Source organism: Equus przewalskii, chromosome 14 (genome assembly GCF_037783145.1).
Source record: "Equus przewalskii isolate Varuska chromosome 14, EquPr2, whole genome shotgun sequence".
Classification (NCBI taxonomy): Eukaryota; Metazoa; Chordata; class Mammalia; order Perissodactyla; family Equidae; genus Equus; species Equus przewalskii.
Genome location: NC_091844.1, coordinates 16533448 through 16547152, shown reverse-complemented (window position 1 = coordinate 16547152; position 13705 = coordinate 16533448). Strand labels below are relative to the sequence as shown.

Here is a 13705-nt window from a genome sequence, read left to right as displayed (position 1 = left end):
AGGAAACATTGGCCTTACAAGACACATTAGACTAGATGTCCTTAGTAGATATATACAGAACATTCCATCCAAAAACCACACAAGACATATTCTTTTCAAATGCACATGGAACATTCTCCAGGATTAATCACATATTAGGCCACAAACAAGTCTCAATAAATTTAAGAAGATTGAAATACTACCAAGCACCTTTTCTGACCACAAAGGTATGAAACTAGAAATCGACTACAGGAAAAAAATCAGAAAAGCCACAAAAATGTGGAGATTAAACAAAATGCTACTGCCCAACGATTGGATCAATGAAGAAATCAAAGGAGAAATAAAAAAATACCTGGAGACAAATCAAAATGAAAATACAACATGCCAAAAATTATGGGACACAGCAAAAAGAGTTCTAACAGGGAAGTTTATAGCATACTGGGCTACCTCAACAAATAAGAAAAATCTCAAGTAAGCAACCTAACACTGGCTCTAAAGGAACTGGAAAAAGAAGAACAAAGGAAGGCAAAAATCAGTAGGAGAAAGGAAATAAAATCAGAGGAGAAATAAATGAAATAGAGACTAAAAAGCAACAGAAAAAAATCAAGAAAACCAAGAGCTGTTTCTTTGAAATGATAAACAAAATTGACAAACCTTTAGTAAGACTCACCAAGAAAAAAAGATAGAAGGCTGAAATAAAATAAAGAATGAAAGAGGAGAAACTACAATGAACACCTGATAAAAACAAAAGATCATAAGAGAATACTATGAAAAGCTGTATGGCAACAAGTTGGATAATCTATAAGAAACAGATAAATTCTTAGAATCACACAACCTTCCAAAAGTGAATAAAGAAGAAATGGAGAATGTGAATAAACTGATAACCAGGAAGGAGCTTGAAACAGTAATCAAAAACCTCCCCAAAAATAAGAATCCAGGATCTGATGGCTTCCCTGATGAAGTCTACCAAACATTCAAAGAAGACTTAATACTTATCCTTTTCAAGCTCTTCCAAAAAATTGAAGAGGAGGGGAGCTTCCTAACTCATTCTTTGAAGCCAACATTACCCTGATACCAAAACCAGATAAGGACAAAATAAAAAAAGAAAATTACAGGCCAATATCACTGATCAACATGGATGCAAAAATCCTCAATAGGATACTAGCAAATCAAATACAACGATACTTAAAAAGGTCATACACCAAGATCAAGTGGGATTTATTCCAGAGATGCAGGGATAGTTCAACATCCACAAATCATTCAATGTGATACAGCACATTAACAAAATGAGGATTAAACATCCCCTGGTTATCTTAATAGGTGCAGACAAAGCATTTGACAAGATACAGCATCCATTTTTGATAAAAACTCTGAATAAGATGGGTAGAGAAGGAAAGCACCTCAAGGTAATAAAGTCATACATGAGTAACCCACAGCTAATATCATTCCCATTGGAGAAAAACTGAAAGCTCTCCCTCTAAGAATGGGAACCAGACAAGGATGCCCACTTTCATTACTCTTATTTAACATAGTTTTGGAAGTCACAGCCAGAACAATAAGGCAAGAAAAAGATATAAAAGGGATCCAAATTGGAAAGGAAGAAGTGTAACTGTCACTATTTGCAGATGACATGACTTTATATATATATATAACCCCCTAAAGAAGCCACTAAAAAACTTTTAGAAATAATAAATGAATACAGTCAAGTCACAGGATACAAATCCACATACAAAAATCAGTTGCGTTTATATACACTAATAGCAAGTAGCAGAAAGAGAAATTAAGAATACAATCCCAATTACAATTTCAACAAAAGAATACAATATCTAGGAATAAACTTAACCAAAGAGGTGAAAGATCTGTACACTGAAAACTATAAAATTTTGTTGAAAGAAATTGAAGAAGACACAAAGAAATGGAAAGATATTCCATGCTCTTGGATTGGAAGAATTAAAATGGTTAAAATGTCCGTACTTCCTAAAGCAATCTACAGATTCAATGAAATCCCTATTAAGTTCCAATGACATCTTTCACAGAAATAGAGCAAAGAATCCTAAAATTTATATAGAACAACAAAAGACCCTGAATAGCAAAAGGAATCTTGAGAAAAAAGAACAAAGCTAGAGATGTCACACTCCTTGATTTCAAAATATACGATAAAGCTATAGTAACCTATAAAAGAGACTGCAGAGAGTTCCTTCACCCCTTCCACCATGTGAGGATACAGCAAGAACATGGCCATATATGAAGCAGATAGTGGGTACTCACCAGACATTGACTCTGCTGGTGGCATAATTATGGTAATCCCAGCCTCTAGAACTGTGAAAAATAAATTTCTTTTCTTTATAAGCCACTCAGTTTAGGCTATTTTTGTTAAGATAATTGATGTGTAAAATTATGGTTATTCTATTTCTAACTTATAGAAATTTTATTTTGTTCTTCTTAAATCTACAGTGGCTTTTCTTTCAGTTTCCTGTACCTTCCACACAACGTCAAATTTGTAATTTCTTTCTTTAAACAACCTTTCATACTTTCATAATTCCCAAATGTGAAGTCTGGTCAGAACTCTTTCTTTATTATTTTTGTTTTTTCTCATTCAAATTCAAGTCACCTTATTTTCTTGGATGCTAAGAATCTTTGATTTCTTGGTTGTATTAGTGCTTGAAAAATTATTTGTGAGGTTTTGTGTGCCCTTCTCTGGTGCAGCTTCCATTTGGGGTCCATATTAGTGGAAATATCCTTTTTTTTTTTTTGAGGAAGATTAGCCCTGAGCTAACATCTGCTGCTAGTTCTCCTCTTTTGGCCGAGGAAGACTGGCCCTGAGCTAACATTGGTGCCCATCTTCTTCTACTTTATATGTGGCACACCTGCCATAGCATGGCTTGCCAAACAGTACCATGTCCGCACCCGGGATCTGAACCAGCAAACTCCAGGTTGCCAAAGCAGAATGTGCGATCTGAATCACTGCACCGCCGGGCCGGCCATAGTAGAAATATCTTAACCCAGTGCCAAGGAGGGAGAGTTCCAGACCCATGTAGGCCATGTACAAGTGGAGTAAAAATCCTTGCCAATGTTGGTTGCAGCCATAAGTTCCCAAGGAAATCCCACTTGGTTTTCTTTTTTCTCCCCATTTCTTCAATGAATGCAGTGCATTCTTTTCAGTTCCTACCAGTTGTGGGAAGGATAGGTCCTAGTTTCTCTTTGGTTGACTCTTACTTTGAAATTAGAGTCCCTCTGGCCCCTAACTCAAATTAGGGCCCCATGTGTCTTTCTAAATGAGTAAATTCTGGAGCTGTGTTCTATCTCTCTGGTCCTTGCATGGCCCAAAAACCCAAGCTCAAGTGTCTGCAGTGTCCTTACATACCTTCAGGATAAAAATGGCTTTAGAGTCCAGACATTTTCTGATCATGGATTTTTTAAAAACATTGGGCCTAAAGTTCCCCATTTTCCTTTTGTTGCTTCTCTTCTTTTCCTTCCTCCCTCCTTTCCTTTTTCTCTCCTTTTATAGCTTATTTTCCTAACGTGTTTCATTACTTCATCAGGATTGTTGATATGAGGAAACTAACCCATCATTTCTGGAGACGGAATTCATTTAAAAACATTTTTGAATTTAAAGTAGAAGCTCTTCATTAGATCATCCATCAGTTTGTAGTTTCAGAATTCTAAGTTGATCTTAGAGCTTCTAAGTGGACTTTTGTGTCTTCTGGTCATACAAATACACTGTTAGTGATCATATTTTTGGCTCTTGATTTGCATTAGATGCTTTCACAGCCCACTGCACATGCCATTTGCTTCTAAACTCATTGAGTGTTTTGCATAGGCCCCTGCAGGCCCAGGTCATCTGCTCGGGTTTTATAAAAGGGGCATTTCCAGTGTGAGCTGCGCTGTATCAGGCAGGCAGGGGCAGCAAGATGCTGACGCAGACGCAGGTCCTTATATCTGTGTTGCTCTGGGTCTCAGGTGAGAAATTTAAAAGTGCCTCAGTCTTTTGGAGTAATATCATTTTAGAGTTAAAAAAATTTTTTTTAAGATATACTGGGAAATACTGGCTATTTCCAAAATAGATCCAATTATGTGCTGACCTGTAATACCATGAGAAGGCACATCTTAACTTACGTATTTCAATGATAAAGTGTGTGTGTATCATCATTATCCATTTCTGATTGCAGGAGCCTGTGGGGACGTCGTGATGACCCAGTCTCCAGACTCCTTGGCAGCGTCTCTAGGACAGAGAGTCGAGATGAAGTGCAAGGCCAGTCAGAGTGTTAGCAGCTACTTAGCTTGGTACCAGCAGAAACCAGGACAGGCTCCTAAGCGGCTCATCTATGCTGCATCCAGCAGAGCATCTGGGGTCCCTGACCGATTCAGTGGCAGTGGATCTGGGACGGATTTCACTCTCACCATCAGCAGCCTCCAGGCTGAAGATGTGGCCATTTATTACTGTATGCAGCATTATAATAATCCTCCCACAGTGCTTCAGGCTCGAACACAAACCTCCTCCCCAAAACCGTGGCTCAGTGAGTCTTTGCTGCAGCAGCTGCTTCCTCACCACACAGGCATCTATGTGCACATTCTTCCATCTGCCTGAGAGGTCATATCACCTGACTTGTTCCTTGGACAGATTGTAGGGGAAAATTAAAGGAGATGGGTTTTTTGGATCCTTTTTGTGGGAGATAATTTAAGAAAAATGCAGTAAAGATCTCTTAAAGATCAGGGGGCTTTGTGTCACAGTAACCTGCATGTTTTCCATGGACTGATCACATAATTAAGTCAATAAGGTTTGTCTCTAACCTCTGGAGAAAGATCCAATGAATTTTCCCTGATGATCAGTTCTCTCTTCCCTGTGCCTCCTTGATTCTGGAACATTTCTATTTTAATTTCTGATTTTCCTGATCTGTTTTCTTTATCTGCAATCACTTTCCAACTCTGCACTTTCCAATATGAAACCCTTGACCTCTCCTATTCAAAACTTTCCACGTAGAGTGTACTTTCACTCTTTTGCTGTTTCTTTTTCCAGATCGCTTTTCCAGCCAAGTCTTTCTGGTCAATGTCACTGAAATTGCTTTCTTACTCTCTCTCCTCCCTTTTTATCTTCTCTCCATTTCCACAGTTGTACTCATTTTTACAAAGGCAATTCTCTAATTCTTTGCCAGTGTCTCTCAAGAAATATATGACAGTGTTCCATATTGCCTTTTCTCCTCATTTTCCAACTTTCTCTTTAACTCCATCCCTTGGCCACCCAAGTCTAACTTTATGACTGAAGGAAATCGTGGCTCTAAGTGTGCTACAACCTGAGTCCCTCAGATGGCATTTAATTAACATACCCATTTCAATGTAAAAATAGAAAATCTCCTGTTATTTTAGTATTATTTCTTGACCTCCTTCTGAAATACTTGGCTTAATGAAATTTAGCCTCAGGAAAGATGCCAGAAAACCAGAGCAGTGTAGTCTGAACACTCTTACCTGCATAACGGCTTATTGTAATCACTAAATATATACTTAAAGTATCAATATGGAGGAATCCATGCCATCAATTCATTCAAGATATGTTTTTTGAGTTCTTCCTATGTGTCAGGAGCAAAAATATCTGCTTTCATTCCTTTTGGGAGCACCAGACAATAAACAATTGCATCAGTAAACATTTACTGTTGTTTTCTAAGTACAGGAAGAAAAATAAAGCTAGGGAGAGGGTGAAAGATTGCGGGGATAAGAGTGAGTAGAAATTTAAAATTGGATGATGTAGTGGTTAGTTATTGTCATGTAATAAACCACCCACAAAAAGCGGTGGCTTAAAATGGTAGTATTTTTATCGATGGTATGTTTATGGGTCAGCTGATTAGTTCTGTTAATATGGGCCACACTTGATTGATCTTGGCCGGCTTGCTTGTGTGTTTGAAGTTAAGTAACAGGCCAATTGGGGTTAGTTAATACAGAAAGGCTCACATTTCTTTCATCTCTTTCACATTTCTGTAGTTGGTTGACCATCAGCTAGGGCTGTCTGGGTGACTATGCCTTATGTCTCTCATTAACTGGCTGACTAAGCTCAATTTCCCATGGCATTTGGCAGATTTCCAAGAAAAAAAGTCAAACCACATAAGGCATCTTCAAGCCTAGACTCAGTACTGTCACAATATCCCATTTGATGCATTCTAATGATTAATGCAATTGATCCTATTGAAGGAGAGTGTAAATGGCCTTTATCTCTTGATAAGAAGAGCTACAAAGTTATATTGGAAAAGGCATGGATATAGGGAGGGATGGCTTAAGGGGGATCCATTTTTGCGATGAATCTATTATAGAAGGTCATGGAGAAGGTGAGAACGAGAAGGTGTGACTTAATTAAATTCTTAATGTGGTGAGGAAATGAGCTGTAGAAATGCCTCCAAGGAATAGAGTTTTAGTTTGAGGAAACTGCACATTTCTGAGGCAGAAATGTGACCAGCATGTTGGAGAAATAGAAGGAAGCCAACGTTGCTAAAGTGGAGTGTGCAAGGGGAGAGTAGTGGAAATAAGATCAGAGAAACAATGAGGAGGCCACATTGTGTAGGACTTTGTAGACTTCTCTAAGGCTCTAGGTTTTGTTTTCATTGTTTTAGTAAGTAGGATAGTCTTGAATAGAGCAGGGCATGATTTGATATGTAGTTGTATAGGATCTCTCTGTTAGGATACCATTGCCGTCATCCAGGGAAGAGATGATGACAGATTTGTTCTATGGCAGTAAGAGTAGAGGAGCTGAGAAGTGATATATTTTGAAGGTAGGATCGTAATATGCTGATGGCTTTGACAAGGAGTGTGAGAGAAGGGTCTCAAGATGGCTCCAAAGTTTTTCCCTGGGCACTATAAGGGAGAGTTCCCTATTTAGATAGAGAAAAGTATGGGGACAGTAGTGGGGACCGAGATCAAGAGTTTGGTTTTGGACATTCTAAGTTTGAGCTGTGAATTAGACCTCCACGTCTGGTTGTCAGGTAGTCCGTGGACACATGAGTCTAAGATCAGGGGAGAGAATTGGACTAGAGATTGAAATATTATAACCAATGGAATAAATGTTGAATTACATTTCATAAAATATTTTAATAGATTTGCATGGTCTGTATATGTATCACTTTATGGCTGTACAATATTATATTTTGTTTACGTATCATAGTTTATAAATGCATGCTCTTAATGCTGGATTTTCACATGGTAATTTATTATGTTTCTGTGATAACACATCGAATTAATAAAATGACATGCCTTTATTGATTTATTTTCCTAAGATTAATTTCTAGTGCCATGAAGGAAAATAAGAAAAAATTTCCTATTTGTATGCATAAATTAATTCTGTTATAAATTCTATTTGGGCATAAAGTTTCGATACGGCAATTCTCATTCCACTTTTTGTAAGAAAAGTCTGAAGCACATAAACTCTAAATCTTCTGTGCTTCCTCTCACAAAATCCAAATGTCCTGTTGGAGTGCATCATAGTTTAACTTAGAGCTGGAATGCATAGAGTCATACAACTGGTGAATTTAAGATTGGCATTTACTTGGCTTTGGGAAGTTTGAGGCTGAAAGCAGCAAAGTCAAATATTTTTTTTGTGAATCTCTTCTTACAACAATCAGAGCATTTCAATTTTCATAGTTAAAAACTTCTCTTGATTCATTTTCTGCATACAATGAATGATCAAGAGAGAGTGGCAAGTTGTTAAGTGCAAGTATCAACAGGATGAGCCTGGTCTCACAGTTATACTAGCGGGTACAGTCACTTATGTTTTGAGATTTCTAACATCTTAGCAATGTGAAAAGAGCCTTTGGGAACTGTTTATGTTTCAGTGGAAGGCTGGCCCTTAGGTGTTATTGAATGTCCTGAGCTGTCTTCAGGAAATCTTATTGTTGGTCATGGATTGAACAGTAGGAATGAAATTTATTGAGAATTTTTACTATTCAGGCCACTATATGGTTTCTTAACTCAGGCAATAGTCAGTGAAGAAATTGGAATTGTCTGCTCATCTGCTTTTTGTTATGATGGAGAAGGTTTTTCACATCAATGCTCCTGATTAAAATTTCTAGGCAATGAAGAACTTCCAAGATATTGGAAAAAAGAAAACTTACAGAGGTGATCTCAGTATTTGAAGCCATTTTCCCACTGGAATACCTTTCAAATCCAGAAAAAGCAACTGGGAGGCATAGAAGCTGAGCAGAGCTTTTGACAATGTTGTGAGACCAGATGGACAAAAAGTGGAGTTTGGGGTTTGTTAAGTAACAGGAGCCTAATAAGCAACCCCGAAGGTCTGCGTTCTAGGAGTAAGGGTAAATCAGAAATAAATCAGCAGTTGCAGAGACTGAAGGCAATATTCCAGTTATCTAAATTCCTAAAATTGAATTAAAATAATATAGGAGTTCCAGCAGTCTGAATTGATGCCAAAATTTGAAATGCAGTATCATCACAGCCTCAAATTATTTACACAGTTTTTCAAATAAATTCTCTAGAAATCAATAAAATAATAACTAGTTGCATGAGGAGACAAGATTACATGATTAAAAACTGAGAGAAACAACATATAACAGAATCCTAGGATTCAGATAATGGAGTTAGATGTTTAATAATATACTTTATTTCAATGTTCAAGAGATGAAGGAGAAGCCTAGTACTTCCATCAGAGAACTGGGAACAGTAAGAAAGAACAAAATGGAAATTCCTTCCCTTAAACAATTAAAATACTATTTATTTAATTTACTGGAAGTAAGTACAATAAACATCTGAATTCAGATATATAATATAATTATACTGGTGGGTCTTTAGAAAGATATTGGCTATGTGGCACACCTTCCGTCACACCAGTTTGCTCTCTCTTTATCTTTGAAAATCTCTTCAGAGCAGGTGTGTAGTAAGAAGGTGTCAGCTCACATGGCCTTTCACGTCTATTACCTGTGTTTGGATTTTCTGTCCCTGCCTAAATTAGAGGCAGAATTTACCTTTAGAACCAGGACTAAGTTCATGGTGTACTCAATACCTTTGAAACCAGGGCCTTTCACACCACCTGACTTTGAGTGGCCTTTTTATATCTACAGGATCTGACTACTACTGCCTTTCTCAGCCAATTCCCTGACCTTGTTACTTTATGTAGTGAGTGACAGCTGAAAGCTTACTCATGTGTATCTGGATTCTCATTCCATTCCTGTTAGCAAGCTTAGATCACTTGCTCACCTGTCCTGGATGTGACTGGAATTCTGTGGACTGATGGTACCATTTCCACATTTTCTGTTTTTACTAAATCTTTAAAAATAATAATGAGTTTCCTAGACTCCAGGATGTTATTGGTTTTAAGATAAATCTTCAAAGTAAGACATTTATGTTAAATAAATTCTATTTAAAATCTGTACTATATATTTATTCATTCTAAAAAAGCCACTTTGCTAATGCCACAGACTTTGCGTCTATGCATTCTCTCATAATTCATGCCAGATTCTTATTTCTGAGGATTAATAAATGATTTGGAAGGCTATCAAAGTGTACTCTTAGCTTAATGCACAAATTCTTGATTGTTAACAGATTAATATGTTTAGACGTCATATAGTATGTAAGCTTCTTCTGCAATCACCCCTCCCACGATTCAGAATGGAGACATGAAGTCTCCACTTGGTGGGAGAGTTGTCAGGGACCGAAATCTGCCAGATTATTGAATTCATAGATTAAAACCTAGGTTATAAGTGATAGACTGAGAATATTTCAAGAAATATTAAAAGGAGACAATTTGATAGATTGGCCTGATTCCCTGTCTAGTTTGGTCAATCACTGCAGTTTTCCTAGGAGTGAGGATTTCTCAGGGCCTGAGATTTCCGTTCTAAAATGAGGAAAGTCCTGCAAAAGTGGGATGGCTGGTCACCCCATCTGTTCCCTCACCACTCTGCCTTTTTGAGGAAGTTGAGCGTTCAGGGAAGGGAAAAGGAATTGAGGTGGAGACAGTCAGTGTTTCTGTTACCCACAGGAATTCAGGAACAGAGAAAAACAGGTAGAAATACAGTAGGATTGTCCCTGAAATTGTTTCTTTGGGGGAAAATGGAGAGTATGCACGTGTACCACACCCTGTCCTGCCTAGATTTCCAATATATGCAACCCAACAATTAAGTCCCACCCCATGAAAGCTTGGAGAAAGTAAAAGAAGTAATGAGAGTTCTCCAGTGGGAGTTCAGTGTGAGAGAAAGAAAGTAATGACTATGTCTGGCGCCGAGATCAGGAATGAAACATTCCTGTTGGCTTAAGTGGTGGAACATAATGTTTGAAGCGTGTTACTTGTTAGAGTACTACAGAGATACAGACCCAATAGAATATATACATAGAGAACAATATTACAGGAGTTGCAAGGTGAGGGCTGGTAAGTCTGAAATCTGTACAGCAGGCTGGCAGGTTGGAAATTCACATTAGTGTTGATGTTGCAGTCTTGAGTTCGAAATCTGCAGGCTAGAAATTCAGGCAGGGTTTCCATGTTGCAATCTTGAGGAAGAATTTTGTCTTCCTTGGGAAACCTCAGTCTTTGATGTTAAAGCTTTCAGCTGCTTGGATGAGGCCTACTTGTGTGATGGGGCATAATCAGCTTTTTGAGAAGTGCTGATGTAAATGTTGGTCACACCAAAACATGGCTTCACAGCAACATCTTGAAGGGCATTTGACCAAACAACTGACAGCATAGCCTGCCATTTCGACACATAAAATTAACCTTCATAAGGGTAAAATTGAGGGGCTTAGTGAAGGGAGCATTGACCCTTTGTGAGGGCTGAGGTATTGATCCCCAGCTGGGGTGTACTTGATACAGAGTTCAGCTGGATCTTAGGAAATTTCTCATGCCAAGAAGCAGTGCAGAGGCCAGATGGACACCACAGAACACCCAGTATGCTGCCTGATAGAGTCAGCGTTGAGTTTCTCCCCTACTCAGCGAACAGATTACAAAAGTTTCAGTAGCTGAACTTGTAGTACACCTGAAGCCACACTATCCTATGTCTTTTAAAGGATTTTACCTCCACTCTTCCTCCAGTTTTTGAATGAACAGCAGGACTAGGATCAGGAGAAGGGACAAAAGCTCATATAGTACCTATGTCCAGGACGGGGTTGTGATAGTTACCCTGAACTGGCTTTTCAACCCACTGGATGGAACTGAATTTACTTGATAGCACCTAGATTTAATTAATTGGTTAATTTAACACATAATAGAAATATTGTACTGAAAAAATAAAATAAGTAAAATGCAGGATTCCATGGACAGATTTCACCGATGATTAAACTCAGTTGAAGAAAAATTAGTGAACTAAAAGATAGATTAGAAGAAAATGTCTAGAATTAAGAAAAGAGAGACAAAAGGAAGTAAAATATAGAAAAGAGATTCTTAAACACAGGGCATTTGTTGAGAAGGCCATGTGCAAGAGAAGTGACAGGAAAAAAGAAAGTAATGGAGGAAAAAGCAATGTTTGAAGATATAATGGTTGATCACTTTCTAAAGCTGATGAAAGACATCAAGTCATAGATTCAGGAAGCTCCAAGAAATGGAAGCAGGATAAATAAAATGAAAACTCAACCTAAGTACATCATAGTAAAGTTGCTTAAAACCAAAGAGAAAAACAAAGCCTTTGGGGCCCGATTCATGGTGTACTGGTTGGGTTCAGCATGCTCTGCTTTGGCGGCCCAGGTTCATGTGTTTGTATTCCGGTGTGGACCTACACCACTCATCAGCCATGCTGTGGTGGCATCCTACAAACAGAACAGACAAAGATACCACATATGTTAGCTCAGGGCAGATCTTCCTCAGAAAGAAAAAATAAAAGAAAACAAAACAAAAAAACGAAGCCTTAACAGCAACCAGAGAAAAAAGATAAACTTGCTTTAAAAACACACAGTAAGAATTACAGCTGACTTCTGATAGGAAACAAAAAAGCAAGAAGAGAATGAAATGGTATGTATTTAAAGTGCAAGAAAAAATTCACTACCAAATTAAAGTTGCCCACCAAAGGAAAGCGTCTTTGAAGAATTAAGACAAAATAAAGACATATTCAGAAAAATTTGGAATACTTTATTATCAGTCGACCCAAGCTGAAAGGAAAGCCAAAGGGGATATTTTAGGCAAGAGGAATCCATTTGGAAACTCAGAAATCCTTATACCCAGCCACCAAGAAGTCTCCCAATGTTCCCTGCCTCTTGAGATTCCTTTCTCCTGATATTAACACCCTCCTCTTCACATTAAATAAGGATAACCTGTGTAACCATTACAATATTGAAGAAATAATGTGTGACTCAAAAGGCTAGGACATTAAAGGGATTAGGACGTCTTACTACCCTCTTTTGGATAATTTGCTGTAGATGAAGCCCAATGCCATCTTGTGAGAACAGGCAAGTAGCTTCATAGACAGATTCGCATGGTTAGAAACTGAAGCCTCTCGCCATAGGCCATCACTAACTTGCCATCAGATGAGTGGGTTACCTTGAAAGCTACCGGTCAAGTCTTTTGCTGACTGCAGCTCTGACTGACGTCTTGACAGCAAACTGATGAGAAACCTGGAGCCAGAATCAGCCAGGGAAGCCATCCCCAAATTCCTGACTCAGAGAAATGTTGTGAGAGAATCGATGTTTAACATTTGTGTTGCTGAGCTTTTGGGCGATTTGTTACACAGCAATGGGTAATTAATGTAGAGATGCAGCAGGAAACGTAAAATATGGGCATAAGTATGATGTCTATCAGCTATGGAAAACAAAAATAATATTTTGCAGGGTTGAACTATACACTGAAGTAAACATATGATAATTATAGCATATAAATCAACAGGAAAGTATATGAGGTTGAAGTATTGAATAGTCCCTGAATTGTCCATGAAAGTGTAAAAGTGCTAATTTATATTAGATTACTTTTTTTGTGTAATAAAGAGCATGATTCTTTTTTTCTGTCTTTTGTTTTTTGGCTCTATAGTGAGTGATTTAAAAAAATTATTTTTTGTGGTAAAATTAACATTCAAGAAGTTGCACGTATTTATAGGGCACAACTTGACAAGTTATGATACATGTATATACCTGTGAATTAATCTGTTCAGTCAAAATAGTGAATGTATCCACATAAATGTGTAATATTCTTATGTCCTCTTGAGTAACTGACCGCTTTATCATTATCATTACCACAACTGACCTTCTTTATCCCTGGTAATATTGTTTGTTGTGAAATAACTTTGTCTGATATTAAAATGATCACTCTGTCTTTAGACTAGTGTTAGAGAGGTTAATATTTTAAATTTTAATCTTTTTTTAATCTTGCTATTTGTTTTCTATTTGTCCCATCTGTTCTTTCTTCCTCTTTTTCTCTTTTTGCTTTTTACTTTTGGATTAATTAAGTATTTCTTATGATTCCTTTTCATTTCCTTTGTTAGCTTATATTGTTTAATTCTTTATCTTTTATTAGTGGTTGTTTTGGGGTTGTAGTATGTATCTTTAACTTACTGTACTGCACCATCGCTTCCTATCTAATGTTAGAATTTCAATAATATATTCCATTTCTACCCCTCTGACCTTTATGCTATTGTTATCATGCATTTCACTTTTATATATGCTATAAATCCCACAATATCTTGTCATAATTTTTGATTACATGGTCAACTAACTTTCAAAGAGACTTAAATCACTGGAAAACATTTTATAAATTTCCTCACACTGTAACGTTTTCCAGTGCTGTTTATATTTTCATCTGCTACGATTTTTCTTTTGCCTTTTTTTC

General features: G+C 37.4%; 1 gene segment (V, D, J or C); it reads left to right on the top strand.

Moving 5' to 3' along the window:
* The first annotated feature begins 3784 nt into the window (after positions 1-3784).
* On the top strand, positions 3785-4582 carry LOC139073335 (immunoglobulin kappa variable 4-1-like). The segment is given in 2 exon segments: positions 3785-3939; positions 4149-4582. Coding segments are annotated over 2 exon segments (468 nt in total).
* Positions 4583-13705: the final 9123 nt, after the last annotated feature.